Source organism: Falco rusticolus, chromosome 6 (genome assembly GCF_015220075.1).
Source record: "Falco rusticolus isolate bFalRus1 chromosome 6, bFalRus1.pri, whole genome shotgun sequence".
Lineage (NCBI taxonomy): Eukaryota > Metazoa > Chordata > Aves > Falconiformes > Falconidae > Falco > Falco rusticolus.
The window spans coordinates 1,765,763-1,780,483 of NC_051192.1; the positions used below are offsets into that span (position 1 = coordinate 1,765,763).

The 14,721-nt window shown below is 41.6% G+C and overlaps 1 protein-coding gene across 1 annotated transcript; it reads left to right on the forward strand.

Moving 5' to 3' along the window:
* Nucleotides 1–13: 13 nt before the first annotated feature.
* MDH1 (malate dehydrogenase 1) lies at nucleotides 14–12,210 on the forward strand. The gene is made up of 9 exons (XM_037391773.1): nucleotides 14–131; nucleotides 5,757–5,855; nucleotides 6,182–6,278; nucleotides 7,242–7,417; nucleotides 8,795–8,917; nucleotides 9,042–9,218; nucleotides 10,799–10,912; nucleotides 11,124–11,213; nucleotides 11,577–12,210. Exons 1-9 carry the CDS (start codon nucleotides 129–131, stop codon nucleotides 11,700–11,702), a joined length of 1,005 nt encoding a protein of 334 aa, XP_037247670.1. The 5' UTR covers nucleotides 14–128; the 3' UTR covers nucleotides 11,703–12,210.
* Nucleotides 12,211–14,721: the final 2,511 nt, after the last annotated feature.

A 14,721-nucleotide genomic window follows, 5' to 3' on the forward strand; every position in this document is an offset into this window, starting at 1 on the left:
GCCCCCAGGAGGCCGCGTAGGGCCGGCGCGTCCCGCCCCGCCGCGGTACCTTAGCGCAGGGCTGCCGCGGCTGCAGTCGTGCTGTAGAGGTGACCTCGAGGCTGCCGGACCCGCCGCTCCTCTTAGCTATGGTCGGTACCGCTCCCCTAGCCGGCGGCCCTTCCTTCGGGTGGCGGTTGGGGCGAGGCGATGGCGCGCTGCGCCCTGTCACCGGGGCGGTTGGGGCAGGGGGCTCCCGTCGGGCGGGAGTGGCCGCGAAATGGCGCCGGCTCGCCTCCCCCCGCCGCCTCCTGCTGCCGGGCGGCCCGCGGTGCCTCCGCAAGCCCCGTGGGGTGGCCTGACGGTGTGCTGGGCAGTGGGGGTTTCGTGGGGCTCGCCTCAGCCCCCGCGGAGGCCGCGCTGGGGTGACCTTCCAGCCCGGAGAGCTAGGGGTTGGCGCGGGCCCCCGCAGTGCCGGCCGGCGTCGGTCCTGCCTGCTCTTCACCGGCGTGCGGGGGGGCCGGCTGGTGGGTCCGCTGGGCTGGCCCCGGCCTGGTGCTGGTGCTGGCCCCGGCCTGGTGCTGGCCCCCAGTCCTTCCATCGCACCTTCTCCTGCAAGCCTCCTGGCTGGCGGCGCCGCATTCGAGAAGATGGGGATGCCTGCTCCTTAACTTGCTGGGGTGCTAAGGGTTGGGGTGCAGTGCTGTCAGAAACCCGGCTGTTTGGCTGGGCTCTCCCGATGGGCAAGGTGCCCTTCCAGCTCTGCCCTGTGCTTACACAGTGCAGTGCTTGGCTTTTCTGTGGCATTGTACGGATACATATGCACACACACAAACTTGCACAGAGACCTTGCTTTCCTTTATAACCATGAACATCTCCCTGTTTTTCTACACTTAATACTTTCCTTACTGCTTTGCTATAGAAAAGATGCTGTGTGCTCTGAAACCAGATTTATTATTTCAGCTATGCCCTAAAAAAAGACTAGTCTGTAAACCTTATTGAGCCTACTTTTCCATTCTTTCCATTCAGAATGTGGATTCTCAGGAGTGACTGCAAGACGGCAAGTTTTAGTTCACGCTTGAGCTTTCAAAACATTGACTGCTATGAATTTGTTGGTGTCCAAAAGAACAGCTGGTTGAAACTGACTTTGATGTCCAGTTTTCAGAATATCACTGTTCTTATCTGACATTCATTATTCTAATTATCCATTTGGTGTTGGGCAGAAGCTTTAAACTTCTGAAATAAAATCATCTCTCTACTGATGCAACCACTATTAGCTAAATGAAATGGAAAAAGTTTTTAAGGGCACCTGTCTCAAGGTCATCTCTTGAGGAAAGAATTCCTTTGAAATTCAGTCTATGAACCACAGCGCTGCTGGGGTTGCTAACATGCGCAGCAAGTCTTGCCAACTCTTAACACATTTCCAAATAAATTATTATCATTGCATCTCTTCTTTAAGAGCAAAGGGAAGGTTTGTTAGGGGGAGTCTAAACTTTTGAAAAGGTAGATTTTAATATAATGCTTAAATCATTCTTGTCAATAAAGGTGGGATAACTTAGTTGGATTTAACCTTCAGGAGTAACATTCAGTTGATGGTATTTTACAGACAAGTTTATAGCAGTCATGTTTATAGAGGTCTTTTATAACTGTAATTAGTAATGCAAAGTCCGTCACTTGTGTAGACAGGGCATCATTTTCTTATTACTGTATTTGATAGATTGAGAGTTATTTAATATTAGTCTTTTACTTACCTTTGTAACCTCCTGAATCGATTTTGCAGTGTAGTGCTATTTTGATGTATGGTACTATTATTTTAGACCTGCTGCTATCAGCAGTAATTGCAGAAATAATTTAGGCACTGAGTTTTGGAGCCAAAGTGAGTGCAGGGGGAGGGCATTAAGCCCACAGCTTCCTCATTTGATACTGGAAGTGTTACTTCTACCTGTGATAATTTAGGAGGGGGAGGAATATCCTAAATGTTTGCTGAATTAGAGGGAGGAGGGTATCTGGGGATGCAATGTTCAGTGGGATTTTTTTTCTCACTTTTACCATTATCTTTACTACTCTTTCATTTTCCTAAAATGTTTAACTATACATCAGCTGGTGAGGGCTTTGGAACTAAATAGTTCAGTTAGATGTCGTTTAATTTGTCCTCTAGTTCTTGAATACCTGAGAGTGAGTAAAGGTCACCTCTGTAGTTACCACAGCATGAAAATATTCTTATCGAAGTCCAGTGCAGGAGGCCAAGTCACGGATTAAAGTACCCGAACATGAATGTGTGGAGCCTACAACTTGCATTGCGGAGCTACTCATTTCTCTTAAACATACATCCTCCAAAAATAGCCTCAGGTGTTCAATGATACTGATTTTTATATGCAACGTAAGATTTCTGGGGAGAGTTAACTATATTTTGTAAGAAGCACAACATTTTTTGCTTGTTAATCTAGCTTCTAGAATCAAGAGAGGGCATGAAAGTTTCTTTGTACAATCGCTGCAGGGGCAGGGGGGGGGTTGGGGAAACCTTGTATGTGAATCCAATGTACTAGAAGTTAGGAAAGGAAAAAAACAAGTGGGCAGTACTTCTCACTTTATTTTTATTTATATAAAACTTTATACTCACTTTATATTCCTCCCTCCTCCAGCCCAAAATGGGGTGAGAACAGGAAGGGTGGTAATAAGCGAAATTACTTAAGAGATGGTGGAGCTGGGTCATGACTGAAGGATTTTTATTTTAAGGCAAAATGTTAAGTCTGTTTCAGTAAAAAAAACAACCAATGAAACAGGGAAAAAAAACCACCAAACCAACCAGCAAAAAACCACCAAACCTCCAAAATAGTCCTACCTCTTGCCTTTTTATCTTCTGCTCCTTCCCTCTGCTTTTGTTATGCTAAATAGCATCACACTGGTCAATAGATCAACATTTTTAATGTTTAAATCAGATTAGCATATAAAGTGCATATAGTGGGAAAAATTCTTGTTGACTTTCCCCCTTTTGTGACAGTACTTTAGACTGGCTCACAGGGTGCAAAGGAGAAGGAGCCTAACTTCTAAAAATACCTGTTCCGTTCACTAGAAATCCAGAAATCAATTCACCATTGATTTCAGATACCATGTAATGCAAAGAAAATGTGTTCCACTGTTAAGCTGTGTGAGTACTGGAGTAGAATGTTTAGCATAGGGTCACTTTTTATATGCTGCTGATAAGGGATTTTGCCAGGCCAATGTTTTACAGCACAGTAATTTTTCAGCATTTATTTTCCTAACTAATATGATTAACTACCTTAAAAGTGTCCATTGTTCCCTTTGTGTAAATAAAATGTAGATTCTCCTTAAAACCATGCTGAAAAGTTCGCTTGAAAATCTGATATGCATCTTAATGGTGCTGTCTGTCATCACTTGTACATTATGTACATTTGTAGGCTACAACTTCACTAATTGGGAATAATGTAACAAAACTAGTTTTGAGATTTAAACCAGCAAGAATCTATTGTCTGCTCTCCTTCCACTTCCTTGTGGAGTTTTGATGAGGTTTGAGCAATGAGACTTGTAGTAGGACAGGTTCAAAATAAAATAATGCAGTTCAACACTGTAATGGGTAGCCATTTAGCCAAATGTTTAAAGAATCATTCCCATAATGAAGGCAGAATTGTGTTGAGGTCTAAATTTGCAAGTTCAGTAGTTTAACTTCCATCACTTAACACTCTCATTTTATCTAGTATGTGGTAAAATGGGGTAGGTGGCCTCATTTTTATAATTACCTAATGTTAGCTTGGTGCAGCTGTATTTGGCTGGTCACTTCTGCAGAGAGAATACACTCAAATCCCAAAATGGTTTTCCTATAAATATCAGTGACAAGAACGTTGGTTGGAAAGGATCTCTAGAGGTCATCCAGTCTGACCTCTTTCTTGCACCGAGTCTGGAGGTTGTTCACTTTTTGACTTTTGATGCTGCTCTATAATGTCATACATGTTTTTTTCATCTGGGTCTTGAAAACACCAGTGATGAAGGTTGCACAGGCTGTCTCGGTACCCTGTTCCAATGCAGCCATACCACCCTAATCAAGCATTTTTCTCTTGATTTCTATCTGTTGGCCCCTGTTCTGCCATCTGCCACTACTGAGAGGTGTTTGGCAGTGTTATTTTTGTAACGTTCCTTGAAGTTGTAGTGGGCTGCTGTTACATCACGCCTATCCTCTGCCTTTCCAGGCTATGTCCCGTGCCCTCAGCCTGACCTTAGAGGACAGGAACTCGGGGTCCCAAAGCTGCACTGTCTTCCAGTGGCAGCCTCGCCAGCACCAGGTGAAATGCCTGCCTTTGCTCTGCAAGCTACACTCTTCATGATGTAGCTCAGTATGCAATTAAATCGCTTCAGACATAATTGAATGTGGAAAGTGTTTTGTCCATAACTCAAATGATCATCTTTTAATTATTTGAAAAAGCAGGCATGGCATTCCAGCAGGCTGGTCAGAGTCTGCTTGTTCCTGTCCTAGCACAATCTGCCCCAGCCCTGTTGCCTCTAGGGAAAACAGGGAGATTTAAAAACCAGGCTTACAAAATACTAGGTTACGAATGTCTTTTGGCACGTTTTCCCTTTTCATGGAATCATAGAACGGTTTGGGTTGGAAGGGACCTTTAAAGGTCGTCCAGTCCAGCCCCCTGCAGTGAGCAGGGACATCTGCAACTGGGCCAGGTTGCTCAGAGCCCCCTCCAACCTGGCCTGGAGTGTTTCCAGGGATGGGGCATCTCCAGCCCCTCTGGGCAACCTCTGCCAGTGTTTCGCTGCCCACATTGTAAAAAACATCTTCCTTGTATCTAGTCTGAATCGACCCTCCTTTAGTTTACGACCATTACCCCTTGTCTTATCACTACAGGCCCTACTAAAAGGTCTGTCCCCATCTTTTGAGCCCCCTTTAAGTACTGAAAGGCCGCAATAAGGTCTCCTTGGAGCCTTCTCTTCCCCAGGCTGAACAACCCCAACTCTCTCAGCTGTATGTTTTCAATATTAAGTAATCTTTCCAAGTCCTGGTTCTGCTTAACAAAATGGACTTGCTGTAAGCTAAGCTGTTTCCCCCTCCCCATTTGCAATTGGCAACGTCTTGGCAGTTTTCTCCCAGTCTTTTGGAGTTTTGGGTCAGTTTGACAATGGACAGTTGTATTATGGATATTAGTGTCTGTATTTGTCCATAATGTAGCTTTTGTCTGTGGATTTGTTAAATTGCTACCTAGCAGTTAAGTGAGGCAGTAGTTTTAAGTCCACTAGATTCCTTGGTTCCTGGCATTCAGTAAGTCTTTGGTTGCAAGTAAGCATTCAAAATGCTTAATGGACACAGCCCTCAAAATTGAAAGAATCTGAAAATTGATAAAGTGTCACAGCACATAAAACTTCTGTAGTAAATTTGAAGTGTGGACGGGTAATGTAATGAGTGGGTGCTACGTGTTGTAACGTCTTATGTTAAAAGGGCAGCGTTGTTAAAAGGAACAAAAAGTTTTTCAAATACGTTTTATTCCTGGCATTTTGGAAGCTTTTCCAGGAGCAATGCATAAGGATATTTTTGCAAGTGTGCTCTGTTTCTGTAAAGGCAAGTAGAGGAATTTCTGGTGGTTCTAGCAGAACAGAAGTATGATCCCAGGAGCTGGGCCTGATCCACATTTAAGCACAAGCTTTCATCCAGGTTAAATAATCGTAACGTTCTTTCTGTAGTAACTTAATTTTTACCACTGTCAGATGGTGTGAGCCTGCACTGTGTAGCTGTGGGTAAGCCTCTAATTTTCTTGCAGGGTGAGCCTATCAGAGTCCTGGTGACTGGAGCTGCTGGGCAGATTGCTTACTCGCTGCTCTACAGCATTGCCAAGGGAGATGTCTTCGGCAAAGAACAGGTTAGCTCTTATGTTGAATTATCACCTGCCTCTCTTCGCTGTAATGAATAAGCTAATGTTAGAACTGCAGTCCCTGAGACTTGTTTCCTTGTAGACACTCAGAGTGGCTTACCAATGTGCAAGTAATCTGTTCTTTGTAAGTGGGGAAAATGGAGTCCTGCTTTGTTAACACAAGCTTTCAGTTGTTGGGCATGCTGAAGTTTCTCAGTTTTCTGTAAATGGATTTAAGGCTTGCATAAGACAGCAGTTTCTAGCAGATAACAAGACAAATTCATTTTCAAAACAGATCATGCCCATCTTGCACTAAACCATTTCTTTCTTTACAGCCTCTTATTCTTGTGCTGCTGGATATCACCCCCATGATGACTGTACTGGAAGGTGTAGTGATGGAGCTGCAGGACTGTGCTCTACCGCTGCTGAGAGGTGGCCAAAAGAAATTTTTCTTACACCTACAAGATTCTATAGCACAACTATTGCATTTTTGAGTTCCTGTACCTGGCAGGAAGTTAAGCAGAAGAAAATGATAATGATCCTTTCTCGGTTTTATATTTTGTGGAAGATAATTTAACTTAGGCTGTAGGCGAGGAAGAATGCCATCAAATCGGTTTTTGTGTAAGGAATTGACTATGCAGATAACTGGGGTTTTGGCTGGTATCATCCAATCCTGCGTTGTCAGCGTGCACAACAAGTTGTTGGATACTTGTGCGTTTATGCATTGTTTTTTGGCCTAGTGGAATAACATTGAACGATTAGATACTTTTATTGAGTTAAAAAAAAATAATCTAGTCTTTAGAAATATCTTTTGCGTAAAGACACAAATTGAAAAATCGCTCATCAAGTCATGTAAACAAGTTCCGATAGTTTAAACAAACAGAAGAAAAGGAGCAACTAAATGCTACTGTCATTATTACAGTACTTTAAAAAAACAAACAAACAAAAAAATCAGGCATGTAGCTACCGACTCTCGTACAAATCAAACGACCTTCTGCTTGAATGGTCAAAGGGAGAGGAAAACTTCATTTGTGTTCGTCCCTGCCACTGAAAATTTTTTGTACAAGTGAGGAAGAGCATATGTAGCTAGGTGTGTATATATATTTAGAGAGAGACAGGCAAAAGCTATCTTTTTACATAGATTTTTTCCTGTGTTTTTAGAATTCGTATCTAAAGATTTAGGTAAATATTTGTATATATAAACAGTTTACTGGCAAGTATTCAATCTGTGGAGTTAGGGCCAAATAACCATACTTGTATTTTTGGAAGGGGAAGGTGGTTGTGTTGTCAGATCAGACTATATACTATTCATGAACCAAAGAATATTCCTGTTAACACTTTGCCATGAGTATTTATCTTACATAGATATTTATTTTCCTCCTTTCCTTTTTTCAGAGGTCATTCCAACAGACAAGGAGGAAGTTGCATTCAAAGACCTTGACATAGCAATTCTGGTTGGCTCCATGCCAAGGAGAGAGGGCATGGAGAGGAAGGATTTACTCAAAGCAAATGTGAAAATTTTCAAGTCTCAAGGTGCAGCTTTGGACAAGTATGCCAAAAAGACTGTCAAGGTGAATATAGAAACTGAATTTAAAAAATTAACTCTGAGTTATGTAGAGTTCTAAATACATCGTAAAACAATGTTGCGCAAGCAGGAGCCTATACAGTACAGGCATTCCCTTCCTGAAGCCCTGGAAAACAGACCACAGTGAAGGTTAAATGAGACATAGTATGTTAAATAGGTAGATGACTTAGTCCATAATTTATTTGGTGAAAAAGGTAGGTTTTACATTGTATTGCTGTATTCCGCACATACTTTGAACTGGTTACCACCAGTTCTAAAAAGAAATAAATACACAAATCCATATAAAAGAAGAGAAAGCAGTCTTCTGCTCGTTATCTCTCTTCTCTGGGGTAACTAAATTATCTATGTGCAGCTGCCTACTTCATATCCATCTGTGACTTTAACATAATGACCCTTAACTTCAGTATCAATATAGAATTACAGTTGCACAAAGAATCGGCTTTATTTAGGTTATTTGTGTCTTGGTCTTTGGAGCATTGGAAGCTTTTAATTGTTCTCTCTCAGATTCCTTCAGCACAGTTAATGGGATCATGTGGCTGCTCTCCTACTGCTCTTAATCTCAGACCCAGACTCCAACTGTGCTTTGTAACTGACTTTTTAATGTCTACTTCCTCTGCTGATGAACTTCCTACTGCTTCTAAAGACTTGTTTGCTTCTTTATACAGTTGGAATAAAAACTATCAATGTAACTATTGCAGAGTAATGGAAAATTTACTGAACTCAATTTCAAAAGGGGAAATACAAAGGGAGGTTTGCAGATTAGTTTGTGTGACTGAGAGTATATGGAGCTTGACGTTAATCATTTGAGACACATTAGTAGATGAGGGATGAATAAAAATCAGTTTTCCATAGTAATAAATTGATCCAAGTTCAGGCAATATTATAGTTCTAACTGCCTATGAACACTGAGATAAGTAACTGTTCTGGCTTTCCTAATTATAAAGCTATTATATAAATCAGTGGCATCCAGTCTAGAAAGCATTTAAAAGGGGATGGTGAATTCATTGTGGGCTGACTAGCGTGTATCTTGCTTTCCCTGGGTCTAGTTGCATGAGGTTTGAAGCCAGGCTGTGAGTCAGTGTGCAGATCTCCCTAGAAGTCTTATTCTCTTTCATGTTTGAGTATCAAATTATAAAGAAAATACCTAGCTAGAAAATATTTTTCTGTACATTTATAGAAGACTCGGTGACCATGAACAATGCACATATAAAACAGTATTGTTGAAGACAACCAAGAGATTTAGAAAACTTAACTTTCTGATAGCTTCTTTGAAGGCAAAGTCATGTATTTAACTTGAGGGAGTTATTTCGCAGAAACAGCTTCTTCATCTTTCCACATTTCTCTTCTCCTTTTTTGGTTTTAGGTTGTGGTAGTTGGGAATCCAGCAAATACTAACTGCCTGATTGCATCAAAGTCAGCCCCGTCAATACCAAAGGAAAATTTCAGCTGCTTAACTCGTTTGGATCACAACAGAGCTAAATCTCAGGTAAAAAGGGCCTCTTCAAAGTAGAATGCTTTCTGTTGTCTCTGCTAAATAGCAGTGCTTTCAAAGAAGCCTCTGAATTGAGAAGCTAAAATTAATACAGTGGCCATCTTTAATTTCCAATTAGATTGCTCTGAAACTTGGTGTGACTGCTAATGATGTGAAGAATGTCATCATCTGGGGCAACCACTCCTCCACTCAATATCCAGATGTTAACCATGCGAAGGTAAATGTGAAAGGAAAGGAGGTTGGAGTTTATGAAGCTATAAAAGATGACAGCTGGCTGAAGGGAGACTTTATCCTGGTAAGATCTTCTTGGATTTTTTTCCATGGTCACTCTGTGTCTCCCCTTTCTTGTAACATTGTATGAAATTGTAAACTATGTAACTGACTTAGTGAAGCAGCTTTTCCTGTCTTAATAGAGTAAGTGATCCTCAGATAGCTTGTCTCTATCAGTTATTTGCTCTTGAAAAATTTAAGGCATTATGAAAACTTATGTAAATACTACTGGGAAAAAAATCCATTTGGAGTGCTGAAATGATTCAACAAAAAAGAGTTTGGTCATGGTTTCTCATCTGACACACAAGCACCATTGACATTTCACTGTGGTAACTTATTTTAGCAGCTTTGTAGATGAAGTAGGATGATCTTCTGTTTGCAGCTCCCCACCCACCAAAAAAAGGCCCAGTAACCTTTGCCCTGCACATGCATGCGCATGCCACATGCACACATGCATTCCAGACCTAAATCTATGACCTTGTCAGCAGCCTTTCTGAAAAGTAATCTGAAATACCTAGAAAACACCTGCAAATGTCTTAATGTAGGGTGGTAATAAATAATAATGTAGGGTAGTAAAACAAAATAATGGTATTGATTGATCAAGAGCACCGGCTAACCTAAACGCAGTGTGAAGTGAAACAAGGATTATCAAAGCTCTTGACGAACGTGACTCCAAGTAGCTGTACTTGGCTTGGTATTGCAGTGTTACTGGCATGCTGACAACCAGGTATCATATCTTTGGTACTGAGGGTGTGTTTTGTCATATGACCGTGCTCTGTCTTGTCTTGGTTTTGGATATAGCTTATTCCAGTACATGCTTGTTGCTGCAGAATAAACGATTGTGTGTTGGCAACTGAAGTTCCTGAGCCAGAGTGTAAGCAGAAACCTGTCTGTGTCTTTGATCCTGCTGTATCTTAGGTGGCCAAGGCAGGATACTGTTTTGGCCTTCTAGGTACATTGTAATGCTGGTCTGTGCTAGAATGTTTTGCCTGAGATCAGGAGATTGCATAATTCTTGCTTTCTAGACTGGGGTACGGTTGGCATAGAGCTTTACCAAAACTTACCAAAAGAAAAAATAGGTATGGTTTAAGAAGCTATGCTAATTCTGAGAAGTGCAATTCTTAAGTACAAAATTTCTAAATATAAACGTAAGTATAGGGAGGTAGGTTCAACTGTCTTCAGGAAATAAATGAATTTTATGCATTAAATATTGTAGATTGAGACCAGCAAGCAGTTAATATTGGTGTTCGGCAAAAAACCTTAATTGCCAGTGTTGCTCTGAGGCATCCGTTAGTATTGACATACATGAAGTGTCTTGGTGGTAAAAGCTTGAAACATCTGGTTAGTGTGAGAGAAGTCAGCGGCCTGCTAGCTGTAAAGCAGGTACTGAGAAACGAGCCAGCCTCTGAAATGTTCCCTTATGTTCCCGGCTTGGCAGAACTCTCCTAGACTGTATTTCTGGATTGTGTGCCATGTTCATTTGGTGATAGAACTGTATCTTGACTAACAAAAGACCGTCTTTCCTCATGGTGTTTACTGACAGCGTTTGGACCAAACCATGATTTTGCTGCTTTACAATTTAGAGGCTTTTTTTCTTAATTGCAGACTGTTCAGCAACGTGGAGCAGCCGTTATTAAAGCTAGGAAGCTGTCCAGTGCAATGTCAGCTGCCAAAGCTATCTGTGATCATGTGAGGGACATCTGGTTTGGCACTCCAGCGGTAAGATGTTGCTCTTGAGTAAGTGCTTGTTTGTCTAATGCTTTGTTACATGCCAGTGTCTTTGACCCAAAGTGTGTATGTGTGTTCAGAAGAGGAAGAATTTCTGGTCTTTTTCTGGAATAAAGTGTGTCATAGGAGATGCAGTATATAAAAGATTAAAATTTTGCTTTCTTCTAGCAGTGAAAAGTATATTTAACTTTTCTGGTTTCAGGGGGAATTTGTTTCCATGGGAGTAATTTCTGATGGCAATTCTTACGGTGTACCTGAAGACTTGCTGTATTCATTCCCTGTTGTGATCAAGGTAACTAGACTGTATCAATCGAGGCATCTTCTGCAAGACCTAGCTAATCTGTTGTGTGAGCTTGTTAACAGCAGTGCTTTTGGTACGGGACTGCAGTTGCTGGGACTTCAGCAGCCTTTCACAGAGGGGACCGTTATTAACCATTTTGTAGTGGTTGTCAAACAAGTACTGATAGACAAATAGAATCTGACATGACTAGGCGGTGCCGGCTGCATTCTTTATCTGAAAACAAAACTAACTTCTGCCTGATGTGGCTTTTAAGGCCATAAAGTTTATTTCTTATGCTGCAAAGTTTCCTTCATGCAGACCGAATGAAACTTGTTCTTATGGGGAATGGCTTTTTATTTGTTTGTTTTCAAACAGGACAAGACCTGGAAGTTTGTTGAGGGTCTTCCTATTAATGATTTTTCTCGTGAGAAGATGGATCTGACTGCAAAGGAGTTAGCTGAAGAGAAGGAGACTGCTGTGGAATTCCTCTCCAGTGCATGACTAGGTGATGAGGAAATACAAAGTCATGTGAGAGTGGAAGAATCTAAGAGTCGTCTCTAAGTCTGCTACCAAACACTATTACTGTATTCAAGTCAACTGTCTGTGGCAATTGTGCATTTTAAAGTTCATATGCTTACTGGTACTCTTGTGCCTATTGAGTTATTAGCAAAAAGATTATTAAAAGCAAAACTAGTTTGTTGACCAAACCTTTTGTCTGTTCAATACCAGTTGCTTTCTATGTATGATACGGAATAACTGTTTACCTTGGCTACTAACGCACAATCAATGGGTCTTGATTAGAATTTGGCACTATCAGTACACATCCTAGTCCGTGATCATTTCAGCACCCTATGGCTCCACTGAAAATGGAATTAGAATGCCAGTAGTTCTTGAACTAGTAGTTCAGTGACTCAAGTCTGTCACCGGACAGACTCCCAAGTATATACTGTTGACTCTGGTTATGCTTACAATGTTTGTCAATAGAAATATTAAAAGATGCTTAATCACATAATGGCTAAGAGTAGTCTGTTGCACTTTATTTGCATGGGTTTAGTTATGTAGCTGGCAGGATTTGATAGTACAACATTTAAAAAAAAAAAACAAACAAGCCCTGAAGGCCTGTTTTAAGGAACTGAGGGAAACTAGTTTTAAGAAGCTTTATTGGTGACCAGCACTTCCATTTGTCTTTCCCAGGTAGAATTGCTTTATGTTGACATCAGACAAAAGAAGCCTCAAGGCAGACGGGCACAGTCCGAAAGCAGTGCTGGTCATTCAGTACTAATTTGATTGTTAGCTTCCAAGCCTTTTGTCCCAGGAGACAAGGACTCGCTTGGTTAAGACCAAGTGAGGTTAATATACTTGTTTGAGAATTTTCGTAGTGCAGCCTACAAATGCTTTAGCTTCAGAAAGGTTCAGATACATCGTACTGTAATTATTGCTTTGCAAACACACGGGTGAGTGTTGCTGTAACTCTTCTAGACTCCTGTTTTGTCTGTTCCTACTGAAGTAACCTACCTCATGTAGACTGAAGGGGTTTAGACTGGGTTTGTTGTTCTGGGAACTTCCGTCATGTACTACCTGTTCTGTTTGTTTTCGAAGCACCTTAAATACTTCCTGCTCCCTTTGCAGAGTGTGCACTCATGGTAACGGGATTTTTGTCATACACAATGTCAGTGCTAAGTTGTCTGTCCATTCTAACATAAGCGCTTCTGCCTTGTACTAAAGGAAATCTTGGGTCTGTCATAACGGAGTGATCTCACTTCCCTGTTTTGGTTTGTTGTCATTAAATGAGGATTCCAAAAAGTAGAACTTTTGGGAAGAAAAAAAAAAAAAGCTTAAACTGAATTCTAAGGCAATTGCATTGTTTCTTTGAGGATTTATCAAATAGAATATAAAATGCATAGGCAAACTTCAATAAGCTTATCCTTAAAAATAAGTCTGCTCTCAGAACGTTACCGTGGCTATTAAATACAGCGAGAGAAATGCAGCAAAGACTTACTATACGTAATTAGTTGGAAGGGAAAAGGAGCATCTCAGAAAATGAGAATGTCTGCTGCAGCACAGGCCAGCTGGAGGCAGGGCACAGAAGGCGAATGCCTTGAAAGTTTATGAAGCAGCTGTAGCAAGAATTTACACGTTCTTGCAGTCTTAAGAGTAAACAAGAAGTATATACACCATATCTTCTGTTTTTCTCATTACTGTAAACCCCTTGGAGTTTAGCTATGGAGAGATGGTAAGAAGATGATTTGCTGTGTCTTTTCACAACAGTTTTGGAACTTCTGCAGAAATTAGGGAGGTAAGGAAAGCTGCTGATGTGGTGGCTGCCTTCTGGTGTTCCACACAAAGTCAGTAATATCTCATTCCAGCGTGAACCAAGGGACCAAAAGAATTCATTCCAGTAATTACCATGCTACAGCTTATTATAAAACAATGTATTTTACTGTGAACGCTACATGAGAGCTACAGTGCGCACATCTGTGCCTGAAAGCCATAGATAAGCTATGATAAATCCCGCTGGTGTGCAGTAGGTTTTGTGCCATACCTACAGGAACATCACAATGTAGGGAAGAAGCTTTAAAAAAGATTTTAGAAAATGTGGAAGATAGGGCTCTTCAGGGTTCTTTGATGTTGGTTTGAAAGCCGCTTTCTCCAGGAGGCGACTCTCTTCTTGCGAAGTGATGCTTGTAACAGTGTATCAGAATGATTGCACAATTAACGGATCTATTTAACTCCTTCACGTTAACACTTGAATCTACATTTGACTCCTCGGATGATGAGGTGCTGTATTTCCTCCAGACTTCCATGAAGCAATTAACAGGAAATCTCCCATCTGCTCAACTACTACCCCACTACTCGCAAACTCAAACTAGCCGGCGGTGGATTTTCTTTGTATCCATGGTTCTGAACTGTTCTGTCCTCTGCTCTGCTTTCTCTGGCTTTTGTACTTCTGGGAGATTCCCTCCTGCTGCAGTCAGGTAGCTTCCACTGCAGCTTGTGTTACTTTGTACATTCTGCGTGGGTTTTGCAGGGTGCTTTGCACTTCCCTTAGTAGGTGGTATATGAAAAGGACAGCAAAGCAAAAGGAGTAGCCACCTGCTTTTCCTTGCAGGCTTACGGTTTTCTAGTGCTCAAGGAAACTTGCATGTTACTACCCAAACTTTTGGTATTGAGTACTTTGCTTTTCACTAAAATGTCTGTTCTGTGATTTTGAGTGTTCATGGGCTGGAGTGTGCTAGCTGAGGCTCTGAGCTGTGTTTCTTTGTCCTGGAAAAGGAAATGCACGGGAGAGACCTTCTTGTCCATGGCTGCCTAAGGGGAGGGCACAGAAGAAGCAGCGCCAGGCTCAGTGGCACACAGTGGAAAGTCAGGAGGTGACAGACACAAGTTGGAACACCAAAAACTGATTTATCACATCCGAGGGTGATCTAAAGCAACGGGAGAGGTTGTGGAAGCTCCATCCCTGGGCCAGGTCAGCCCTGCAGGAGTTTGCACTGACAGATTTCCGACCTAGGTGACTGAA